Raw genomic sequence first — 25206 nt, 5'->3', positions numbered from 1 at the left:
ACAGCAATAAATAAACAAGTGGGCGTGTCTAACTGACGTGAGACTAACCATGATGATGAAACAAGGAAAAAGATAAAAACACAAAGATCAAGTCCAACCACAAATAAATCCCCAAGCAGGAAAAGAGCTTATAATTAAAATAGGTGCAACATCTGTGGTCTGGACATGTTTGGGTTTCTATGCAGGGCAGGCTATATTCTTTGTATATAACTACATATTGTTACCAGGAAATAAAATTACTCAAAAAATGAAACAGGTTTTTTGCTCATACTGTCCTACTTTAATCTCGTCTTGTCTGTAGAAACTCACAGAAACTGCTGCACCATTATTTGTTTAAGCTAGCATGTTGCACAATGGTCTATTCCACTAACATACTGTAATCAATTTAAGATTAACCAGCTATTAAATGTTCAGTGGTTGTTCACTTCACAACGGGTAACCATGTGGTTCTTACCGAAATAAGCTACACTACCGGTCAAAAGTTTTGATACACTCACTCATTCTTCATATCGTTTTTTTACAGAATAATAATAAACTCTTATGCCAAATTATGGCATAAAACAAATGTGACTGTGGGATCTATGTTGGTGACTGAAATCCAAAATAAATCAAAACGCTGTTATATTTTATTGTATCATCTGATGTGCAGTCACCCTTTGCCTAGAAATTGCAAAAAGCTTCTTGAAGTTTCACCTAAGGATGAATTTGAAAGAATATTGAAGGAGTTCACATTTAATCTGGGCTCTTATTGGCTGCTTTTGCTTCAATATTCAGTCTAAATTATCTATTTCAAAATTAATATTTTAAAATAAAATTGTAGTTTTCTAATAACTGAAATTAATCTGTTTGGAATAGCTATATTTTTGTCTACGAAAGTAGTTTCAAGCATTTAACCATACAATTTTTAAGATCATAGTTAACATTTCAGTAAGGTGTTTCAAACATGTTGACAGATATATATTAGTGATATTTGACTGTGTATTTTAGTGATGCACCGAAAGGAAAATTCTTGGCTGCTATTCATTTTCCTAATTATTTTGCCAATTTTATCACCCATTGCACAAGTTACATTTTCAGAATTACCTTTTTTACAATATTTATTTCACATAATTTAACAATAAACATTTTATAACATTCCAGCAGACATTATAGGGCCTTTATACACCAGGTCACTTCTCTGATCGGAACTGATTTATTAAAACTGTCCCATTTACATTCAATGAGTTTTTGCTAAACGGATATTAATCTTATCTTCTATTTTCCTGCACAAAATGCAATAACATATTAATTACTTCAACTCAAGAAACTTGCAACGATGCTTAATACTGGGGTATAGTCTATTTTATAGGTGTACGCAAACGTAAGCGCACTGTCGAACGCACAGCTGTTGCTTCTAATTTTTGCAAGAAAAGGCAGTACTTATGTTGAACAGTAGGGGTGTGCAAAAAAATCGATTCACATTTGAATCGCGATTCAAGCTTTGCCGATTCAGAATCGATTCATAGAATTCCAAAAATCGATTCATAATTTTTTTTTTTTTTAATGCCGTGTTACTATTGTCCTGAAATGAGTTTATCTCAGTATTCCCATAGATGGCGCTGCGTCGTATTCACACTGACGCCCGCACACTCTTGTCACAGTCTTTCCTACACATTGCTGCTGCAGCGCTGCCCAGTTATATTAACAAGTGCCCAAGTATATCTGGCATCAAATTTTGTCTTTTTTGTTTTTACGTGATCATGACACTCTTTAATAATGACATTTTGTGTGCGACATGAGGAGTTCGGTATGCGTTCACGTGCTCTTTGTTTCTCAATAAATTGGGATGCGACAAGCTCGTGTCACATTGTATCCTTCATGTTTCTGAACTTGAGCAGAGTTTTAACATTAGAGAACTTGACGGAGCACCCGCGGCCCGTATGGTTCCGGGTTTGTATTTGAAATTGTCAGTCGGGTCCGGGTCAGTCATAGTTAAATTACTTCGGGTCCAAAGTCTGATTAATATTATGTATAAAACCTGCCGAGTTCAGACTGTATGATTTTCAAACTAGTCGGGTCACCTGTGGTTTCGCACTGCGTGATTATCTGGGGAAGGGTTCAGTCGCTGCATGGCGACAGGGGTTTCATACTGCATGACTTTACCGTAAGAAGAATCGCCGATAACTTTTTCCCGGTCCGCAAACTACGTCTCACAACCAAACGCACGTGAGAAGTGACGCGAAGGAAACAACGCGAGGTCACGTCTGCAAGACCGGAGTTCTCACGTGAGACTGGGATTATTATTAAAAATGGTCACCCGCAAGAAGTTTACCCTACAAATTGCATGTGCGCTCATTTGCAGCAGAAAGAAGAAGAAATAAAAATTATGAAGGAGGAAATGTTTTAAGAGACTCCTCCCCGAACTTCCAGCTGTCCTGTATGTTGCTCTCTCATTGGATGTAGGTCATCGCCGATGTTATTGTCAGTCAAAACACATTTCACATGGCATGATTTTGAATCACCGACCGGTCCAGATATTTAGCATGCCAAATATCTCACGGGTGTCGGCGACTTGTCGGCGATCCTCTCAGAACGCGTCTTTTATAATTCACACTGTGTGATTGTCACTCGCGTGCACAAGCATCGATTTGCCTGTGATTTCGGGCATTTGTCGGCGATTTCTCTGCGATTTCTCGGCGACTTACCCTGGTTTCATAAAAACTCTGCCAAAGTGGATCTGAGCATGGAGGTCTATATCCAGTACTTGCTTCAGATAGTCCTGTAGGGAAAAAGAGACCGTAGTGGTGAGTGTGTGTATTTGGGTTTCTCCTCTCATGCAGGACAACACATCTACTCCAGCCTGTCCAACAGTACTATGCAATGAAGTAATACATAGAGTAATTCAAGATCTCTGATAAATAGAGCAGAAAAATCCAGAGCAGCAGAGGGTCGAAGCAATGCTGGGAAAAAACCCAAAACAAAAGGTCAAGTTATCAAGTGATGCTTCGTAGTAAGAAACAACACTGAAAGGAAACACAAGATGGCAGTACAACATATTGTGACCTTCGGCTGGAGTTCTTAAAGGGAAAGTTCACTCAAAAATGAAAGTTCAGTCATCATTTCATCATCAAACCTGTATGAGTTTCCTTCTTCTGTTGAATACAAAAGAAGATATATCAAAATATCTTTTGTATTTAACAGAAGAAACTACTAGACAAACCAGATCTTATTCCTCCTTTGATTAGCTTTAAGACTGAGCAGGTGACTTTTCATATATGATAGTTCTTCATAAACTATAGCAACTCAAATCAACTTACCTTCTCACCCATGGACACGCCCCCTGATGTGATGATGACATCGGCACGACTGATACCTTCATTGAGGGCATTCAGTAGGTCGTCTGGGCTGCAGGGGGAATCGGAAATGGCAATTACACACAAAATACTGGCATATTGGTAGAGTAACACAAATAGGTGGCCTGCAGTACGTACTGTATGATTATTGCCAGAGTAAATTTAAAAGGGTAGTCATTACATGTTCACATTCTTAATGATTAAGACAAAGGCAGTGTTGACTCTGTGGTATGTGTGTGGTGAGAGGGTGTGATGCTAACTTGTCTCCGACGATGCCGAGGTTGATAGTGGGGTAGCCATGCTCCTGGATGGTGGCCAACAGTGTGGATCGGTTACTGTCCCTGATTTTTCCTGGGTGTAGGTCATCCTCCGGATTTAACAACTGCAACACACCCGGACACATTCAAACAAGCAATGGTAAAGCCACACAGGACAAAGAAGATAAAGACAAACAGAGTGTTGTACCTCATTGCCGGTAGACATGACTGCTACAACTGGGAATTTCTGCACCTCCACTTCTGTGACTCCTACAGTGGCCAGTAGCCCAATCTCAGATGGACCCATGTGAGTGCCCTTAGCCAGTACGCACTCCCCTCGCTTTATATCATGCCCTATAGGCCTGTGTGTGCCAGACAGAAGAGCAGAAACGAAACACATGGAATAGATAAAACATGGATTGAAGGGAAATCTTTTACAACAAATAACAAAAATGTGGCAACATGTTCAAAAATAGTTCTGGTGCAAAAAAAATGGGCATGGATGAGTTTTGTTTGTGTTGCAATGGGCATACATTTCCATATAACTATTATCACCATATTACCATATTAGTATTATTACATCTATGTCTGTTTTTCACAGAATTTGACGGATTAATACTATCAAATTGTTAAAAAGTAACTGGTAACACTTTATAACAAAGTTGTATTAGTAAACATTTGTAAATGCATTAACATAAACAAACAAAGAACAATATAGTTGTATTAATTATTGTTAATGTTAATACAGTTATTTATGCTAGTTCATGTGCAATGACTAATGTTACAACTTAAAATGCTTGATTTTATAAATTTAATAGTAAATTCTGAAATTAACTAATATTAATAAATGCATTAGAAGTATTGTTTACTGTTAGATCATGTTAGCTAATCCATTAACTAATTGTTAACAAATACAACCTTATTGTAAAGTGTTACAGCGTCATTTTTTAAAGGTGCCAAAGAATGCATTGATACATTGGGCCCTATTTTACCGATCTAAGCGCATGGTCTAAAGTGCATGGCTTAAAAGGGTGTGTCCGCATCCACTTTTGCTAATTTAATGATATGAAAAATGTTTTGTAGCGCAGCCTAAAAGGGTTGTTCCTATTCTCGTAATGCGTGCGTTTTGGGCGTAACTTGCAATAAACCAATGAGTGTCTCATCTCCCATCCCCTTTAAAAGGCAGTTGCGCTCGCGCCATGCCGATCCCTATTTAAATGGCGGAATTTGTAAACTAAAAATCTAAACGGAGGAAGAAGACCACCAGTTTAAAATTGATGTTAAAAAATTGTGTTGTTTTTATTTGTATTGAAATTTTTTTGGTTCTCTTTAAAAGTCGTTTTCTTTCAGTCATGGAAGTAAAATTAGCAGGCTTTTAATTGCTGTAAATGGAAGGATAGCCTACATGATCAGTGTAATCTCAAAGAATAATTTACAAATATGTAAGAAAAGATTTGTACTTTAAAAATACTTTATTTGTAAAAAACAAGAGATAAAGAATTTACAAACGTGTGGAGAGCCAAAGAGTTTCAGCACTCGGACAACGCCGTGAGTGTTTTGAAAAGCATTACTTAAAAAAGGTTCTCATGTCACCATATCTAGAGGTACAAAATCATATACAATAAACCCGTGGGGTAGCATTTAAAAAAAAAAAGTTTCAAAATAAATGCAATATTTGCATTTGTTTCAAGCAAAACATTCAATTACTTACCAGGCTACAGGCGAATCAGCTCTTTACGCCTTCTAACGTCTCAAAATCGGTCCTCATTTATGTCCAAAAAAACTCAATAATAATCTTTTACATTTTAACCCTTTAAATCTTATATTTAAAAATGTTTGTGTGTGTAATGTTGCGTTAACGCCAGTCGCGGTAGAGGCGTCAAGCGTGAGTGATTTCAACGTTAAGTCAATGTAAAGACGCTTTGACGCGAATTGAGCGTTGCCACGAATTGAGCGTTGCCGCGGGAAATGCGCAGGTTAAAACATCTGAACTTTGATGGAAAAATGCACCACGTTAACCAGTAAGAAGCTTGCTCTAGTAGTGACGTGATTACAGGAAGCGAGTAGAGTTGCAGAAGCCCCTCCCATGACAGGTATTTCTGCGTGAATGTCTTGATATCTAGAATTTCAAGCGCGGCTTTCAAGCACGAATGAAGCGAGTACACTCAAAATGTTAAAGCGTCCAACTACGCGCGGTAGACGCGAATTTGACGCCTCAAAATGCATCTGGTGTGAACCCACAGTAATAAGCAAACCACGTTGTCGTCCTGTTTATAGGCGCATTTTAATAATGTGCACTTTAAATAACAAAAACAGTATTGCACAATTGACTTTAGACTAGGTTTTAGTTGATCAATGGCGTAGTCTATTTTAGTTGCCTCAAAATAGCAAAGCGCCAACAATGCACCTGAACACACATCGTTTTCAGACCAGCACGCCAATGGGTGCAAATGCATTTGCTATTTAAACAACGTGATGATAGACGTAAAAAAAAACTGCGCCAGGCTGAAACTAGCAAAAAACACTTGCGTCGCGCATTGGGACGGGTTTATGATAGGGCCCAATATGTTACATTGTTCTCTGATATCTTCATAGAAATGGTCTATTACTACTTTATTTGAAAGGGTCATGAATAAAATGTTGAGCTCTTCTCTGATTGGCTGTTTCTAAGAGCAGCTTATTTGAGTAGCTCTGTGTGTGTGTAAACAGACCATATGTTTGAGCCTGTATCAGATGAAGACAAAGAATTTGAGGAACAAACAATTATTCGGAGATTGTTAATGGATGTTTCAGAGTGATACGTTTGTGTTTTTTGTCATTATCGACCTCCAAAACATAACTGTAATGTCAATAGTAGAACTTGGCAGCCTAAACGCTAGCATATAGCATTAACTAGCATATAACACTAACTCAGCAGTCACATATTTGTTTTTAGCATTGTTATTAATTTAAGGTTGGGGCGTGTATCTCAAGTGTTACGTCACAGTTGGTGTTATGTTGAGATTGGCCTATTTCCAGCGGTCTTTTGCATGCATGAGGATTACATAAGAAAGAGGAAACAATCGCGCTTGAGGCTCTTATTATTCATCTATGATTCATCTATACAGTTTTACATTTTACGGCACCTTTAAATCATTTTTTAAAGCTATTTTAAAAATGATTGCTGCTTGGTTTAGAAAAATACACACATACAGTATCAAGCAGAATAGCATTCACGAGAGAAAAAAGTCACAATTTATTATTATAAAAAGCCATTTTAGTTTCCCTCACTTAACAATGAAAAAATAGCTTTATTTAGTTATAGATTTCTAGTACAGCTACTTGGCAACAGTGCAAAATTGAAAAAATGAAATAAACTTGAAATGAACTGAATTTATGCTTTATGGAAAACAGATCATAAATAACGTCTCCAACCTGATGTCTTGTCCTGGACGTGCCTGAACCAAGATCCTCACCTCCAGCTCCTCTGTACCCTATAATTCATATGTGTATTTAAATTAAAACCTAGAAATATTTTTTTGAAATTTTATGACTAAAGTAAGAGTTGCACATGACATCCCCTTTATTTGATATCTAGGTAAATGAATGAGGTGGGTTATTGTAGCTACAGTATAGTCTGGTGACAAAATCGCAAGAGAGATTGTGGCAAAAAAGTGTGATAAACGTACATCTTCAGACTCTCGTAGCAGTTCTGTGTCTTCTACTTGCACGACGGCATCTGCACCACATGGGATAGGAGCACCTGTTGTTACCCTCATCACCTGCCCCGGCATGACTGTGAGACTTGGCTACAAACACAAAGACACCAGCTTACTTATCCCAGAACATAATAACAGTATATATATATATATATATATATATATATATATATATATATATATATATATATATATATATATATATATATATATATATATATATATATATATATATATATATATATATATATATATATATATATATAAACATTATATTATCAGATAAAACAACAGTATGACACGCAGGCAAACATGCACGCGTTTGCTAGATGAACATTCTTTTTTTTAAAGTTAAACATGTTATAAAACACCTAACATGGCCTTACCAATAGGTATTTTTCATGTTCACTGTATTTGTGAGCAAATTTACATAAATTCGGCCTTTACAAGTAATGCCAATACACACTGTTCTTTATCTGTGTCAGCTATGAGATCTGGGGTGCTGAATGGCTCTCTGCTCTACATGACCAAAGGGGAACCCTCTTTCTCTTTTTCTCTCTCTCTCTCTCTCTCTCGCTGTGTGTGTGTGTGTTCGCGCGTGTGTGTGTGTGTGTGTGTGTGTGTGTGTGTGTGTGTGTGTGTGATTAAAGCATGGTCACTGGGTTTGAGTTGTCTTGTCATCCGAGTACACATAACTCCTGCAGTGCAGAAGTATTTCCAGTGTGCGGGTGTGCATGTGGGAATTAACATCAGGTTTTAGGGCACATGAGAGTGGATGAACTAATGTGTGTCAGAAAAAGCATTAACATATTTTAGTTAAGCTCACCTGCTCCCCAGCCTGAGACTCCCCGATGATAAAACGATCCCCAGGGCCATCGGCAGCTGAGAGACAGGAAAAACATAACCGTGAATTAATCAACCCTCTTAGATATACTAAAGTTTAACTTTCAACGTAAGGATTACCATCTTTGTGATGGTAATAAGGTAAAATTATTGCTACTGCATTTAATTATTAAGAGAATTATGATAAACTAATAATATGTTAAAAAGACCATAATTTCAACCATCACTGGTGGAAGTGCATATGCATATGGATTCACCAGTATATAAAACTGGAAGTGCATGATGTAACATACATTATACAGTATTTCATGCTGTAACACTCTTCTTAACTTCAACTTAACCAACTTAACCATAACAATCAACTTAACCATTTATTCTGAACTGTCTTTCCATGGCTTGCCATCCACTTAACAAAATGCAGGCGTTTTTAGTAATAAAATTAGAAAAACTGTCATTGGGAGAAACTTAAACAATGCTTAAACAATGCCATCATCATATGCCAAACCTGAATAAATTGCATAAAATGAATGATAAAAAATAAATTTGTGATGTGCCATAAGTTGTGGTCTTGACCGGTCTTGAAACAAAATTCCGAGTCCTCTTTGTCTGAGACCGCGACGAGACCGAGTAAAAATGCGGTCGATTCCAACACGAGACCAAGACCTTTAAAAAGTGGTCTTGAGACCGAGACCGGTCTCGAGAACTACAACACTATCGGTTACATCATTGTTCTGCTCCTAAGTCTCTGAAAAAGCAGAAAGACACTAAAAAGAAAAATCTCTAGCCAAGAACCTTGCCAAGAACCTGCTTCAACACCTGCACCATTTCAGTGCAAAAAAGCTAAATGAGAGCTTATACTCGTGGTTTCCAACTTTTTTCACTTCAAGGTCCCCTAGTTGCCCACAACAATATTTGAAGGCCCTCCACTCACCATTGATTTGCGGGTCGCGGTCTGCGGTCACCCGCGGTTACGAGTCATCCAAAAATATTTTAAATGATATTCAAGTCGCGGTCGGTTGGGTCGTTTGAAATAAAGATCCCAATTAACTATTTTAAACAATTACTACTTTAAAAAAACACAGGCCAGGAAGCGGGTCGGGTACAATATATATATATACACACATTGACCCGCGCATCACTGCCACTCACTCAATTTTTTTCACATAAAATGAAATAGAACTTGGAATGACTAGACAGATGTATATTCGCTACTAAAATGGCCAAAAAATAAGAAACATCTTGATTTTTGATTGTTTGAGCTTATTTTAAAAAATTGCTGTAATTATGCAGCTGGTTGCCAGTAACTTACTGTATAAGAAAAAGTCTAAATATGTTTCATGTTCATTTAACTTTGAACAAACTGTTACCAGTAAATATTATAAATGTAAAATCTACAGTAAGTTACTGGCAGCTAATTGCCAGTAATACCCAGTAATACTGTAATTTCTACAGAATTTTTTTTACAGTGTTGTTTTGTCCAATTTTTTATAATTTTAAGTCATCTTAAGGCCCCCTTGGAAATCTGCCCCCCGGTTGGGAAACACTGCCTTATACAATACCATCTCACCTCGTACAGCGTAGCCATCTTTAACTGATGCTGGGAAAGGTGGCAGGTTGTCTTTGGCGTAGACGTCCTGAGCCAAAACGCGGCCCATTCCATCTACAAAAACAAAAATGATAAAGTTTTAATGTGATTGCAAATACTGCTCCAATACACAATCATGATTGTTTTTGGCACTTGGGGTGTATGAATCGGAGGCCGGCAAACGCTGCATGAGAAAGCAAACGTAGGCATGCGGCCACATGGATGATGAGAGCAGGAATGGAGTAAAGTGGAGATGAACGTGAGGAGATGATGCAGGCTCCCAATGAAAAGGTGGGTGCGAGTGTGCCATTTCCTCCGAGCACCAAACACACACAGTCACGTACACAGCCTGAGATCTCTGGAGCGAGCAACAAGCGGCCACCCACACGTGAAAAGAAGAATAAAAACAGACAGAGAGAAAAGAGAAAGAAAAGAGCCAGAAGGAAAGAGAGAGAGACAGAGAGCAAAGGCGCTTGTGTAGAAATAAAGAATGAGAATAAGACAGGGCGAGCGAGCTGATGCTAATGAGGCCTCTGCTCTGTTGGAGACTGATTAGAAAAGACTTATTTCTCTAAAACAGCACATCTGACGAGGCTCTAAATATAGCGAGTGTCTGGAATGGGAGATCAAACAGATGGGTACGGTGTTATCTACACACAGCGATGAGTACACAACCTCGCATCACTGACAGCGCTGACAACCCAGCCTCAGTGAAACGGCAATGATTCCCCGCAGCTACAATACAACAAGCCTAGGTCTACTCAACACAGTGGAGCTCACATTTAGTTTCTAGGACCACAGACAGACCAAGTCCATATCAACTACTCAAAAAACTGAATCTACAGATGCCACAATAATGGGAAGTTCACACAGAACAACAAATGGAGTGTAACAAAACAAAGTTCGTAAAATAATCTGATGGTTCAATGAGTGTGACTATGTTAACTTCAAGGACCTACAAACTAGTGTGCTCTAAAAAAATATCAAAATTAGTACTTGCTTACAGTCTCGTTTTTGCCAATGCGATTTTTATGACACATTCTAGGGATGCACCAAATGTTTAGAAACCGAAACTATTCAGCTGAAAATAGCCAAAAAAAGTTTTTTTCTCAGACACTTAAATACAGGGTTCCCACTCAAAGTCAAATTCCCTGACTTTTACTGACTAAAGCCCTATTCGGACAGGATTAGTTTTACAGGAGTAGATGGCGTAATGTAATTTTACCACAGGACGTCTGTAATATTTATGGTCAATTCGGACGGGATTAGAAATCTCAGTAAAACATTCAGAAGTGGGAGGGGTAACCTCTCGTCGTCACGTGCACATTACCTTGCTTCTTGATATCAGATGTGCAAACAACATGAAACTAGCCTGACGTTGTCATACTCAATTCTAGTCAGAATTTGAGTCTGATACCGCTCCATTGAGCTATAATTATGAGGCGTGTCTCAACCGAAAAATGCCTCTGCACTCAATTGGATAGACCTACGACCAATCAGAGCAACGGAGTGTGTGACGTATGTTGAAATGACGTCTTTGCAGCCTGACTGAACTGATAGTTATTTCGCTACAATGACACTAACATTGTGATTATACTAAGTCTGAGTTAGCGAATGTACATCAACACCTACTATGTTTACAACATTTCGTTTATACCACAACAAGAAGTATTTACTAAGTCATAGAGTAAGACTATCTCTTACCATTTGTACGTTAGGTGAACTTCATCCACGACGATACCCATTACGTTGGCTTGAAAATATTGGAGCCTAGCATGTCCCTCCATTTATTCAGCAACCATGATTCCGGGCTTCCGAAAAGAAGCTGGCAACGACCGCTAATTATATCCATCTCGTCGTGCACGCCGAGTTGCATCGGCGTGATAACGTTACCCATTTCAGTTGCGACCAACTTTTGCCGAATCCCGTGGGAAGGACAGCAAAAACATCAACAAATGCCCTGCTTGCGTTTCTCTGTTCCTCTTTTAAAATCAATGCTCTGTCGATATCTTTTAGAACAGACTCCATGTCAGAATCCACACATCTGAACTCTACAGCGCAGCCATTCAACACACGCGGTCTTTGGTGACGTGGTTCATTACGTTACTGTTGATTATCTGTCCATCATCGTATAAAGCCCGCCCTGACAATTTGATTGGTTCGCCCAGCTCTAGTCCTAGCATAGCAGCTCCTCAACGGAAAAACGCCAGACCGATCTTCCCGTTTTCAAACTCTTGTGGGCGGGGCTAAGATCGGCTGGCACCCAGGCTAACATGAAACAGGCAAGAAAAACGCGAAACACTGTTTAATTTCAGTTTGGGGAGAACGTCAGTTTCAGAAACAGTTACGTGCCTCTGAGAAGTAAATTTGACTTTTTTTTAAAAAAGGTTTGTGTCGTGTTATTCAGGAACTGACTTGCCACTGGCTTGTTATTTCATCTGGAACGCAAGTAAATGCTTCTTCAAGCATTTATATTTAAAAAAACCCGCAAATTAAAAGGAAATGACGCAATTTACGTGTATATTTACAGCTGGTCTATTCGCACTGGATTAGTATTGCCTGAGGCAATTTCTCCAGACCTTTTAACCGAAGGTAAAAGTCGCCGTAATCTTTACTGACATTGTCCGTACTGACATGGAGCATTCGAACAGGACTAAAATCACTGAGAAGCTCTGATAAAAACTAATCCCGTCCGAATAGTACTTAAAGGTGCAGTGTGTAATTTTTAGAAGGATCTCTTGACAGAAAGGCAAAATAATATACAAAACTATATTATCAGGGGTGTACAAAGACCTTTCATAAAGAACCGTTATGTGTTTATTACCTTAGAATGAGATATTTTTATCTACCTACACAGAGGGTCCCCTTACATGGAAGTCGCCATTTTGGGCCCCCATGTTTCTACCCTTAACGGACAAACTTTTTTTACTAAGTTGTCTCCGACGGTGACCTTTTTGTCCGGTGGTGGCTACAGTAGCTTCTCTATGTGTTTCAAAAGCGAGGGGTAAGCAGTGGACTGAGCCGTTGGTTGCAATTTACAACCTCACCACTAGATGTCGCTAAAATGTACACACTGCACCTTTAAGGGCGCGCTCACACTATCCAAACCAAATCGCGCTCAGGCGCGTTCGACCCCCAAAGCCTGGTTCATTTAACTAGTAGTGTGATCGCTCTGCAACGCGCCCTTCGCGGCCCACTAAAGAAAATTTGTGACAAAAAACTGTTCTAAAACTCAACATTTAATAAAAAAAAACATTAAATCATACAAAAAGTAGTGCTTTTGGTTAGTAGTCTTATTTTTTTTTTTAGGTTTAATTACAAAGAATTCATGATCAATTAATGTATTTCATAAAATGTCATAAAACTGGGGCCTCCCTGGCACCATCTCGCGGCCCCCCTGTTTGAAAACCACTGAACTAAGCAACATGATGGCATGTAAGAGGGCTGTGTGTCATCGCACACTTAATGACTCCAAAAAAAAAAAAGACTTGACATTACAATGGGTTCCAGTGTAAAGAGAGCACTTTACTTCCTGCTTTGTTCAAAACAATCGCATCCTAATGACGAAAGCGCGCCCAGGCTCGGTTCGATAAAAGTACAGTGTGAGTCCATGTGAGTGGGGGAGTAGGGAGGGGGGACAATCGCGCTGGGGCATGGTTTGGTTTGGATAGCATGAGTGCCCCCCTAAAAAGCTGAATTTTCATGACCGCGAGCCTGGATAATGTTGAGTTTATAAAAATTAAGCTTAAATGCATAAAATGAATCACCAGTGCCAATAAACAACTGTTTTAGTTGTTGTCAGCGGAGGCTTGGATCTGGAAATGGTATTTCTTATGTCATAAGTTAACAAGCGGATGATAAATGGAAACTAAAATTTAAAGCAATAAACAAAAGTCTCTGATATTCCATGACTTGGACAAAAAAAACCTAGAAAAATTCCCTGACTTTTAATATCTGGAAATGACCTTTTAAAATTCCATGACTCGTGGGAACCCTGTTAATCTGACACTAAATGCTTCTACGCGACATGTTTGCTGCATTTATACCAAGTGTGGTTGCTATTTGATCACGTCATTAAAAAAAGTTATAGTTCGGTAACATTTATTTGGGCTGTGTCTCAAACCAGCTCCCGAGGTGATGAATCAGTATATCGTGTATGCAGGTTAAGGACCCTAGCTCACTTCACATTGGGACACTGTTCACTTATTTTCCTGTGACGTGACTGCTTAAGCGCATTGTGATAATTCACAGCTGTTATTCATCAACAACGGGCAAAAGCAACATCTCTCTGACTTTATTTTTGACTTTATGAATGTGTTAAAGTATATTGTGAAAAGCGCTTCCGTTGTTCTCTTACATATCCGTGAATAAATATTTTTAAATAAATATTATTATTTTAAATTTTTACTAGATTGTGGTCCCTTCGTGTCTAGCGATGTGTGTTTATATTAAAACTGAAACGTTTGTCGCAAATATAAAAATAAGAGTTTTGCATTTCATGAAGTTTCTTGAGTTGGCTCGCGCGATTTTCGGTTGGAGAGCTTTAGAAAAGGTCACGTGATTTCCAGTAAGGGAACATAGGGACCATGAGAGTTTTTAAGGAACAAATGCGATTATGACATCACTTAAAATGGCCCCTTTATGAAAGAATGGAGAGATGAGGGAATGAACAGATGTGTGACAGATGAAGAGCTACAGGCATGAAAGATGAAAAACAACAGACTACTGAACAAGGGAGCTGATTGGGACACAGTCTTGGTCTTTTCAATCAAATTTATTTGGTCTTTGGACCGTTTCGAACAATGAAAATACTTGTTTTGCTATTTTTGGCAGAATAGTTTCGGTTGCCGAACAGTTTCGATTGCCAAACATGCGGTGCATCCCTAGGCATCTCATCATATTCCTGATGAGTTAAACTGAACACCACCACTAAAAAAAGGGGACGAGCCACTCAATATGCCCCATGCCAACTTTGTGTTTCAGTGGAAATTACGCCAAAGCATTGACCAAAGCTGTGCGTTTCAAGGCACTGCAATGGGTCTTTAAAACTGTCATTGACACATAAAATGCAGGGCATCATAGTAGTCAAAAGCATTAGTTAAGAAACACGTTTACTGTAAATATACCAAGAATTAAAATTAAATGCAATGTGCAGAATTATTGCTCCGCATAGGGTTGAGGGATTCATCAAAATTGAATCATAATTGCAATGTGTAACGTGAAATATGCAGCAAGTTTGTGCCAGAGCAAAAGCATGACTGCCCTCTTTGTGACTTACTAACCAGTTGAGTGAGTGTGCCTCAGTTCTCCACAATCGGTTCTGCTTTTGGTAATGGAAAAATAAAAATATTGATTCTTATGTTATTATTGCTACATAAACTTTGACTAGCACATTTTGTCTCACTATTTCTTATCCGTCTATGATGCACGTTCGCTATTCCTAATTCAAAAGAGCGCGCACACACAGCCTGTGTTCGTAAATGATTTTCATATCTGTGCCTTGCTGCATGCACCGCATCAACTAAAACGACCCAAACAAGGTTTAAAGTTGATTCAAACGCGCAGCCTTTTGTCTCTCAATGCTTGTTGAATACTTACATTTGGTTTCACATTTAAAGGGATAGTTCACCCAAAAATGAAAATAATGTAATTAATGACTCACCCTCATGTAGTTCCAAACTCGGAAGACCTCGTTTCATCTTTGGAAACACAATTTAAGATGTTTTATATTTAGTTCGAGAGCTTGTTGACGCTTCATTGAAAATCTACGTACGGTATACTGTCCATGTTCAGAAAAGTAATAAAAACTGCAGTGGATGACGGATGACGTACGGCATGTTGACATGTTATCTGGTGCGCCCCAGCTGTTTGTTTTTTTTTTTGGGGGGGGGGGGGGGGTTGTGCGCCCAGGCTTCGTTTACAGTCTGAGGGACACGCAGACTGCAAGTTTGAAAAAAAACTTGTCTAAAAAAAACTTGTCTGAGGATAACACATCACGTGACTTTAGTCTCGCACATGAGCTTCACAACAGGCGCGGAAGAGAAGACAATGCTGAATAAAGTCATAATTTTTGTTATTTTTGGACCAAAATATTTTATTACCTTTCTGGACATGAACAGTATACCGTACATAGATTTTCAATGAAGGGTCAACAAGCTCTCGGACTAAATATAAAACATCTTAAACTGTGTTCCGAAGATGAACGGAGGTCTTACGAGTTTGGAACGACAAGAGGGTTATTAATGACATTATTTTCATTTTTGGGTGAACTATCCCTTTAAAACACACAGAAATTCCATCTAACCTTTTTGCTAATTTCACTTGGATGAAATGAGATGACACATTCAATACATTTGCTACTAATTAAAACGCAAACTGATTCGCAATTACTGTAGATATTTTCCCAAATCGCACATCCCTAGTGCCACAAACAATAATACACTGCAAAAATAAGGATTGTTTTCCACCAAACCCTCGAAAAACGGTCTCATTTTAGCAATGCTAAAATACATAATATAGTAATACTATGAGACATACTAAAGACAACACTTCAAAACAAGGTTGTATTTGTTAACATGCTATTGCATTAGCTAACATGAATTACCAATAAACAACACTTCCCCAGCATTTTCTTTACATTTTTAAAATCAAAATGTAATCAAATCAAAACAGTTAACATTAGTTAGGGCACAATAAACTAACATGAACTGCACCGGCATCAATCAACATGAACAAATATTAACAAATGCTTAAAAACTATATTGCTTATCGTTGTTTATATTATCTAATTCATTTAATAATGTTAACATACACAGATATACTATTCTGTACTAAAGGAATAACAAAGATATATCTTACAGATAAAGCCTTAAAGGAACAGTATGTAGGATTGTGGCCAAAACTGGTATTGCAATAACAAAACTTGTGGCTAAAACTGGTACTGCAATCTCACAACTGGTGGCCAATACACAAAATGACAACATAAACATCAGTTGAGGGCTGCAACTCCACATTTTAAATGACAATATCCTGGCCAGACAACTGTTGTCAGTGATATAAGTATTTGAAATGAAAATGGTTTCTTAATGTCTATTGACATATCAGGGACATTTTATGATTAATTGATATAAATTTCTTACATACTGTTCCTTTAACCATGTTTTATTAAAAAAAAAATGCTTTCAATATTTTTCTTTGGTATTAACTAGTTTAAGCAAAAAGGTACTTAAGGCCATGAGAAATTGTACATTCAGTAACAGCTGATGACTACATTCTGCTGCTTTTATCAACATACAGAAGCAACGACTACTTTCAAAATATAACACTCATCCGAACTTCACTTTTTATGTACCCCAGATATACTACAGATGTACTGAAGTATCTCTAAATATACTGGTTATTGTTCGTAACAAAAAAGTAATTATCAGCGGTTGGTATCTTCAGGAGCATTTGCTTGCCACCGACATCCAACAGAACACACAGTTCTCTGCTTATGCTAAATGGCCAATCTTCTCCAAGGCCATTTATAAATCTTTAAATTCATTTTATTAACCGTAGTGACAGAGAGACGTTTTAAAACATACACCCGCTCATAACTTACACCCATCTTGGTGCGTGAACAACGCTATTTCAAAAATTTATGAGTGACATTACTTGGCTGGGTAAGGATATTTCCTCTATTTACGCTGATCTGAACTTGGTCTCCATGTGCTCGCACTGAGCTAAAAATCCATCACTTTTATCTGTCATGAAACAGTGAGGCTCTCCGCAGGGTTACTGATGGATCGAAACTTAGTTTAAGGCATTTGGTGGTTTTGTAAAAAGAGGTGATGTATGAAAAGTGTGTTAATAGAATGTTTGGTTTAGGTATTTATGTGTATTTTTTGATTTACAATGCTTTAAAAATATAACATATTTAGCGATTATTTTTATATAGTTTTCTAAATGTGACATTGTTTAGTGTACACCTTTTTGTATTTTTACACAAGCACATGGATGTTTTTGACCTTTGTGCCATGTCTTGTGTCATACGCATTGTGTTTTTCTAAATGCTGTGTTTTTTTAGGTCTTGTTAAAGACAAGCATGCTATGTAAACACCCCTAAAAACAATACATTTCATTATTACCAATTAGGCACAGCTTTTTTAAAGATAAACTATTAGTCAGCTTTGACTGATGTATTTTTGCTAGTTTCCATAGCAGTAGTAATGCAAAACGACAAAAGCCATTGAAACAACAAATTTTGATCAAAAAGCTGAGATAATTGCATTTTGTGAAGGACTTTTGATAGAGATCAGATTCAGAGCGATCCTCAAAACTTACACGGACATACAGCTGTTTGCCCTAGGGCGATACTTCCGGGTTTTATAAGTAGCGGAAAAGCGCCACCTGGATAACCAAGAACGCAAGAACTAGTGGTATTGCAGAAAGCCGGAAATACTCGTCATTGGCAGGGAAGCGTTTTCTCTTAAAGGTAAGATATTCGCAGTAATATATCCCAAAACCACTAGTCTGGTGTTATATATTTTGTCCAGCTGATTACTAACAATATCTATAATGTTTTCAACTACTTGGAAATTATGAAAAAATTCCTGCCCTAAACAGTGACACGGGGCAGTGCAGTCACCTGTAAATGACGTTAATATCCACGTTACCCTTTGTTACCGCCTTTGCTGACGTAAAAACCACATGACAACAGTGTCGTGGACAAATGCGGAAGTAATAGCGTCTGTCGGGCCACTCGCTTTTTTATGGTAAGTTTGTTCATCTGAACACTTAATTCTGTGCTGTGTTAACAAACCATCAATACGATGGTTACGGACTAATACTGCAACATCTATGACTAACAATTGCGTTTTGAACATTACATGAAACCTTACATAATGAAAAAAAAAACTATGTCATCAAACACAACATTTATAAAACTTGATTACTTTACCTCATGTGTAACATGATTAATCTTTCCCGTCTTATTGATGGCCATCAGCGTTTGAGTTAAAGACAACAAATCCCATCAGTCCATGCTGCTTCAGAGCATCATTAAACTACTTCATTGTTATTGATTTGATCTGGCGCCCTCTAGCGGCGCGGATAATACAAATTGCATCTTTAATTGTCGTGTTAATGGCGGGGAAAGAGTTAATTCAAAATGTTTTTTACGCTAGTTTGAGGTAAGTGCGAATAATGGGAGATGGAAACGCATTTGCCAAATAAATTCTGACGTAGCAAACATTAAACCCACGAGACTGACTGTCTAGCTGTTTCCGCTGACTTTGTCTTTACCATATATGGGGCTTGACGTCGTCTTAAATCGGGTTACGTCGGGTTAATTCGGACAAAAATAATATTAAACCCATGATTTACTCACCCTCAAGCCATCTGAGATGCATATGTCCTTAATTTTTCAGACGAACACATTTTCAGTTCTTTTAGAAAGTTTCCTAGATCTTTCAGTTTATAAAATATAAGGATATGGGTCCACCCTCCTTCAAGTCCAAAAAAATGTGCATCCATCCTTCACAAAAGTAATCCAACCGGCTCCAGGGGGATAAATAACGGCCTTCTGATGGAAATCTGCGTGGTTTTGTTGTAGAAATATGCATATTCAAAACTTTATAAACTAAAATAACGCTGACACTCTCTCCTGAATGTGGACGCGACTAAGATGGCGACGTTACCGGGAGGTAGTTATTTTCGTTAAAATCACAGGAACAAGTAAAAAGTTGCACCACTATTACAGGCTAAATCCAATGTCACATACTGCCCAATATGGTATTGTCTCATCCCAGATAAAAACAGTATGTCAAAGGTGATTAATGGGCATACTATTTCTAGTGGACTGTCAATGGATGGATTCATGCATGCAACGCAAGACAAGCAACAATACACTGACACAGTACCATTATGCGATTTTTAAAACCAAATATTCTTCTACTGTATTACTTCAATCACATATTTTACAACTGCTGGCACATCATGCTTGGCTAATTTTTCAAACCAAATCTATTAATGAACAAACTCCATCGCACACCTGTAGTGAATAGGTGCGTAGGAAAAAAAAAAAAAAAAAAGGACCAACAATTAGGTCGTATCAGAAAGGAAAAAAACTCCCGCACACTATCATATACTTGCAATTTGAAAAAAATTTATTCACAACAACGTTTCGGTCTCACGACCTTCATATATACCTGATGAAGGTCGTGAGACCGAAACGTTGTTGTGAATAAATTTTTTTCAAATTGCAAGTATATGATAGTGTGCGGGAGTTTTTTTCCTTTCAAACCAAATCTATGAATAGGGATTAAGCCATGTCCAAATCCGTTTTTTACAATACTACAGTATGCAACATCTCATAGCAGTTACAAACTCTCTATCACCCCTTGTTGGACTGGAGGTGAAATGGTGCTATTGCATGAATGATAGCCATCCCACAGCATAATTGGACCCTGATGAGCACTGGGCATGCTCAAAGGTGCGCGCCGGACATGAAGGTGCTCACTGACCTGTGCAATACTTGGGGGTATGGGCAGACCTGGCCAAGGACCTCCTCTCTGCCTTTGCTTCAGGGCCAGAACAGAGAGGCATTTTCCTCCAACTGGAGCCAGTCTGGCGCCAGACGCCTTTTCGTGCCGGAGGGGCCATGTCACCTGGGTTGGGCCCTGCCAGACGCACGGCATATTTCACTACCACAATCCCCCACCACATGGACCGAAATTAATGTCCAACTCACTTGGTGGTATAACTGACATCCACATGCAGGGGTGACTGCTATGTGTAAGTGATGGCCGTGGAAACCAAAGAAGATTGTATTTGTAAACCAAACAGAAAGTAGAAGAATAGCCCTCCGTGTGTCGACCATGAAGTAAATTTCAAAACAAAACTATGGGATGCAATCTGGCTTGCCGGATTGGTCAAATTCTGCATTTGTGATGTCCGATTGAGGGCCGTGAGCAATAGAAAACCTTCCAGAGCTTTTATACTGGGTTTGTGTTGTAGGCAGCCACATAGCTGTTGGAAACTGATCACAGGATAACCGCAAATGACATCAAAGCTTCAGAGGAGGTCAGGGAAACAACAGAGGACAAGAATAAAGCTGAAAGAATGGAGAGATGAGGGAATGAGAGAAAGAAAGAACAGATGTATGACAGATGAAGAGCTACAGGCATGAAAGATGCAAAACAACAGAGCAATGCTGAAAGCCTGAAAAGCATTGAAAGTATGGCAACTACAGTATGTGCCTTTAGCACTTACTGGCCTATATACACCACAGACCAACAACCAATGGTTCATTTAAAAGCAAAGTATTATATCAAGGGAAAGTTCATTCAAAATCAGTTCTTATTATTTATTTGCGAACCTGTTGTTCTAAACTCATATGATTTTCTTCAACAAAACACAAAAGGAATGGTTTTTCATGGTTGTTCACTAGAGATGCACCAATATTTTAAAAAAATTACCGATAGCCGATTACCGTATTTTATGGACTCTAGGTCCCACTTTATTCATAGTTTGGCTGGTCTTGCGACTTCTAATCACGTGCGACTTATATGTAAAAATTATTTCATATGAACCAAGAGAAACCATTACCGTCTACAGCCACGAGAGTCCGCTCTATGCTGCTCCTGTATTTATGTAATTCAATGGATTCAGTGATGTGGAATGACTTCGGGACCTTTTTGAACTTGATTTGGCTTGTCATGTTAATTTAGCCTATTCAGCCTTCCAGGCATGTACGATATGCTATTGTGTTCGGTGAATAAATGGTAATGTTACGTTAACATGTACGGACACCTTTTCGGCCTGCTGCTCTGTTTGCCATTGTTTAGTTGAATAATTTGCCTTTTCAGATTAAATGTCTGTTCTTGGGCTTGGATTTTTAAAATCATTTTCTAAATAAATGCGACGTATAGTCCAGTTCAACTTGTATATGTTTTCCCTCTTCAAAACGCATTTTTGACTGATGCGACTTATACTCCGAAGCGACTTATAGTCTGAAAAATATGGTATTCGGACTGTTATCTGACGATACTGATAGTTTAAAGGTTATTTTAACTTAAATTTCTGAATGTTATTCAAACATATAGTGACTATTAATATTGAACATAAAGAGCCATTCACACTTTAACGCTAACAATATTAGCGTCCACATCACCGGACAATAACGATAACTTTGTTAATTCGGTCACATGTGCGCTAATTGCGCAAATCACTTACCTTCAATGGCATTAATGAATACTGCATATTTCCGGTAATAAAAACTTTTGCAATTGTTGACATGTCACTAAATGTGTAAATATGCTGTTCTTGTTGTATTACACAGCGGCTATAACCAGCACATGTCGTCAACACGCTGCATTTTGCGCAATTCTAAACAGTTTGTGTAATCTTATATCTTACCTTTTAGGGCTGTAACGATTAATTATGCAAATGCACATTCTCTCAATTAATGAATTTTAATGAATTACGGTAAAATCCCGGCAGCCAGATGGCGCTCTCGTGCAGAAACTCCAATTGTGCCACAAAAGAAGTACCATTACATTCACTATTCCAGCCTAAAAGAATATTTATATCGCCGTTCTTCAAACTGTTTAGGTATTGTAAAGGTATTTTCATGATAAAAAAGAAGAAATTTTTGAATTAATTTGATTAACGAGTGTTGCTTTTTTAAATGCACGTTAGGCTATACTGCCCTACAAAGGCTAAGTGCAGTAACTACGCAAACACTGTTACTGCAAAGCGCCGCCATTATTGTTTACAATGCGTGGAATGGTGTGCTGTGATTGGTTAAGCGGATTTATTGCATTCTGCAGAGAGGTAGGACTGGAGTTTGTCGCGGTCTGGAAAAAAATATTGGAATATATTGGATTTTGCGTAAATTAAGGAATTGACTTTTTAATACTGACCTGATACAATACTGATTTTGGCGGCAACTAATTAAAAAAAGCAGTTTTTCGCGTTTTAGAACCAAACTCTTCATCGATGCATCTCTAATGTTCCCCCTGTTTCTTTTCTTTATAGTGAGCTGTGGCTGTAAAAGTAACATAAATATGTATACTTAAAGTTTCAAAATGTATACTTAAGGTGCCCGTTTTGACATCAATAGTTTGAATATATGAAGTTTGAATATCCAACAAGTATTACAATTACAACTACTTTTCTGAGATTTTTGTACTTCATTTTTTGTGATTGGACATACAGATCACGGTCTGGTATTATTTTTACCTTAATGTATACCAACTTTTAAAAGTATAAAGACTAACATATTACCTTTGGAGAAAAAAGCTATAAATGCATATAATAGCTCATGAAAACGTTCCCATCAAACGTTCCCGGTGTCACCAGGGCTTTGGTCTATGTGGTATAGGCCAGCCTTACCTCTGTAATTGATGATTTCGGTTCCCAGGACAGGAGTCATCTCCAGCACAGTGATGAAGGCTTTGTCCATAGAAGTGAGTGGGAAAGGGGACATGCGATGTCTCCGAGCTACCTTGGTGATGTCCACTGCGCTGTGACCTGAGACCAAAATCAAGAGTTTACACACGTTAGCATGCGCTCGCAGATGCATGCTTCACTAATAATGCACAATCGGTCACCCACTTGCTCTTAGGATGTTCTCCTTGCTGCTGCATCGCGACTGGACCTACACATATAGAAAGACAGAGAATGAGAGGAAATGAGGAAGAGAGAAAGAGACGAGATTGGAAAAGGAAAGAGAGAGAGAGAGAGAGATGAAGAGGGTTAGAGCACAAAAGGAGCTTCATCCTTTGTCCAGGAGTGTTTGCATTCCACTGACAGGATTCTTTCAGATCGAAATGATCATCTACACATTCAGACGAAACAACCAAATGGAACTAGTTACAGTTTTGGAAAACAAACAAACTGAAAACAACATTTTCAGTCCTACTGCCATTATTATCATTATCTTCATGGTCTTGATATAGTGCACCATGGAGAGTTACGTAGCATAATGTATCATTCTAGTACCCAAAACTTCTCAGTTTCAGAAGAGTTTTAATTATAGCTAGGGCTGCAAAGTTTAGGAATTTTGGAAGTTGGAAACTTAAGGAATTAAAGGGAATTATTTGTAAATTCTGGGTTATTTAATCAAACTGTATACATACAAACATTAGCTTCCTTGATCCGACTCGTCCCACAACTCCCATATATTAACGTGTAATTTCCATGAAAAGTTTCGAAAATATTCCTGGAATTTTGCAACCCTAATTATAGCCAACATTAAAGTCAACGTGAAACAGAAATTAAATCCCACTTCACTTCAATAAATTAATATTTTTGAAGTATTTAGAGCACGACTTGTTTTAACCATTATAATTTGCAGGGATAGCACAATGGAGCCATTTTGCATATTGATGTATCCAACCTGATCTCACGAATTTCCGTAGTATATTCACAAAATATTTTGCTAATTTTTCCGTGGCATTGTCATAGATCTCCGCATTTTTCGGTGGCCGTACCACGGACTTTCTTTTTCGTGTCATTGTCACGTATTGGTTACTGAACTGTTTTGTCCTATTGTCTTACCATTGTCGCTTCGGTTTAACGTTAGAAAATGATATGCTTACCCAAACCCAACTCTAACCCTAACGCCAGGTGACAATGGTTTAAAATTTAGAAAATATAAAAGAATAAATCGTCGCTGCCCGATGAAACTCACGTATGTCCAAAACCGTTAGTTTTCAGGAAGTGAAAAAAACACCGTATATCAAAAGCAGTTAAATGTAGCGTTGTCATACTTGGTACGGCATATTTACATGTAACCATATTCTTGCCAGTGTAATGATATAATCCACATTTGACCAAAATTGAGTTTAAATGGACATACGTGCATATTTTACAGTAACTGTGGTCGATACGCGTTCTTCCGATCATTAATTAGAATGCCTAAGTCGCGTTTCATATTGACAGATGAATACGCTCAGTTTATTAAATAGCCTACGTCTTAGTTAAATACGCTTACTTTATTTAATATTAATTATAAGTGTATTAAATGTCTCTTGAAAGCTATGAAGGGACAATGAATCAATACACTGACATGGTAATGCTTGACAGCAGGGGCGTCAGTTTGTGTTGAAAAGTGGTGGGGACAAAAGATCAGATAAAAAACATTGCAGGACGGGGAAAATATTGAATAACGGCGCATCAAAAATGAGCATAGCGTAGGCTAGTCAACAACATGAAAATACTCAGCATAAAACCCTCAACAATGTCGACTGCACACATGTAACAGTCCCTGCAACACCAGCTCAACCGAACAGTGCCAAAGCACCATACCGTAGAAAACAGCAGCGCGTTTAGTCAATGATTGCAATGAATTTCATTACATATGTACAAGAAAACACACCATAAGCATACAACGCAACATATGTGACCATGGACCACAAAACCAGTCTTAAGCATCGCTTGATTTTTCAGAACTTTTTAACCAAACTCCTTCAAAAAGCGGTGGGATGTCCCCAGCGTAAATAACACTA

The 25206-nt window shown here is 38.1% G+C and overlaps 1 protein-coding gene across 9 annotated transcripts in view; it reads right to left on the bottom strand.

Annotated features, from left to right (window-relative positions):
* LOC129417213 (gephyrin) overlaps positions 1–25206 on the bottom strand; it is a 110586-nt gene that overhangs the window by 8285 nt on the left and 77095 nt on the right. For all 9 annotated transcript variants that reach the window (XM_055171739.2, XM_073864701.1, XM_055171741.2 and 6 more), the window contains 10 exons: positions 23312–23354; positions 23090–23227; positions 9698–9790; positions 8114–8169; positions 7258–7377; positions 7004–7062; positions 3798–3951; positions 3593–3714; positions 3297–3384; positions 2685–2758 (listed from right to left, as the gene is read on the bottom strand). In XM_055171739.2, the coding sequence (XP_055027714.1) occupies positions 2685–2758; positions 3297–3384; positions 3593–3714; positions 3798–3951; positions 7004–7062; positions 7258–7377; positions 8114–8169; positions 9698–9790; positions 23090–23227; positions 23312–23354 (947 nt within the window). The remainder of the gene's footprint in view (positions 1–2684; positions 2759–3296; positions 3385–3592; positions 3715–3797; positions 3952–7003; positions 7063–7257; positions 7378–8113; positions 8170–9697; positions 9791–23089; positions 23228–23311; positions 23355–25206) is intronic.

Source organism: Misgurnus anguillicaudatus, unplaced genomic scaffold, assembly GCF_027580225.2.
Source record: "Misgurnus anguillicaudatus unplaced genomic scaffold, ASM2758022v2 HiC_scaffold_28, whole genome shotgun sequence".
Classification (NCBI taxonomy): domain Eukaryota; kingdom Metazoa; phylum Chordata; class Actinopteri; order Cypriniformes; family Cobitidae; genus Misgurnus; species Misgurnus anguillicaudatus.
This window is presented reverse-complemented; position numbering and strand designations above follow the sequence as displayed.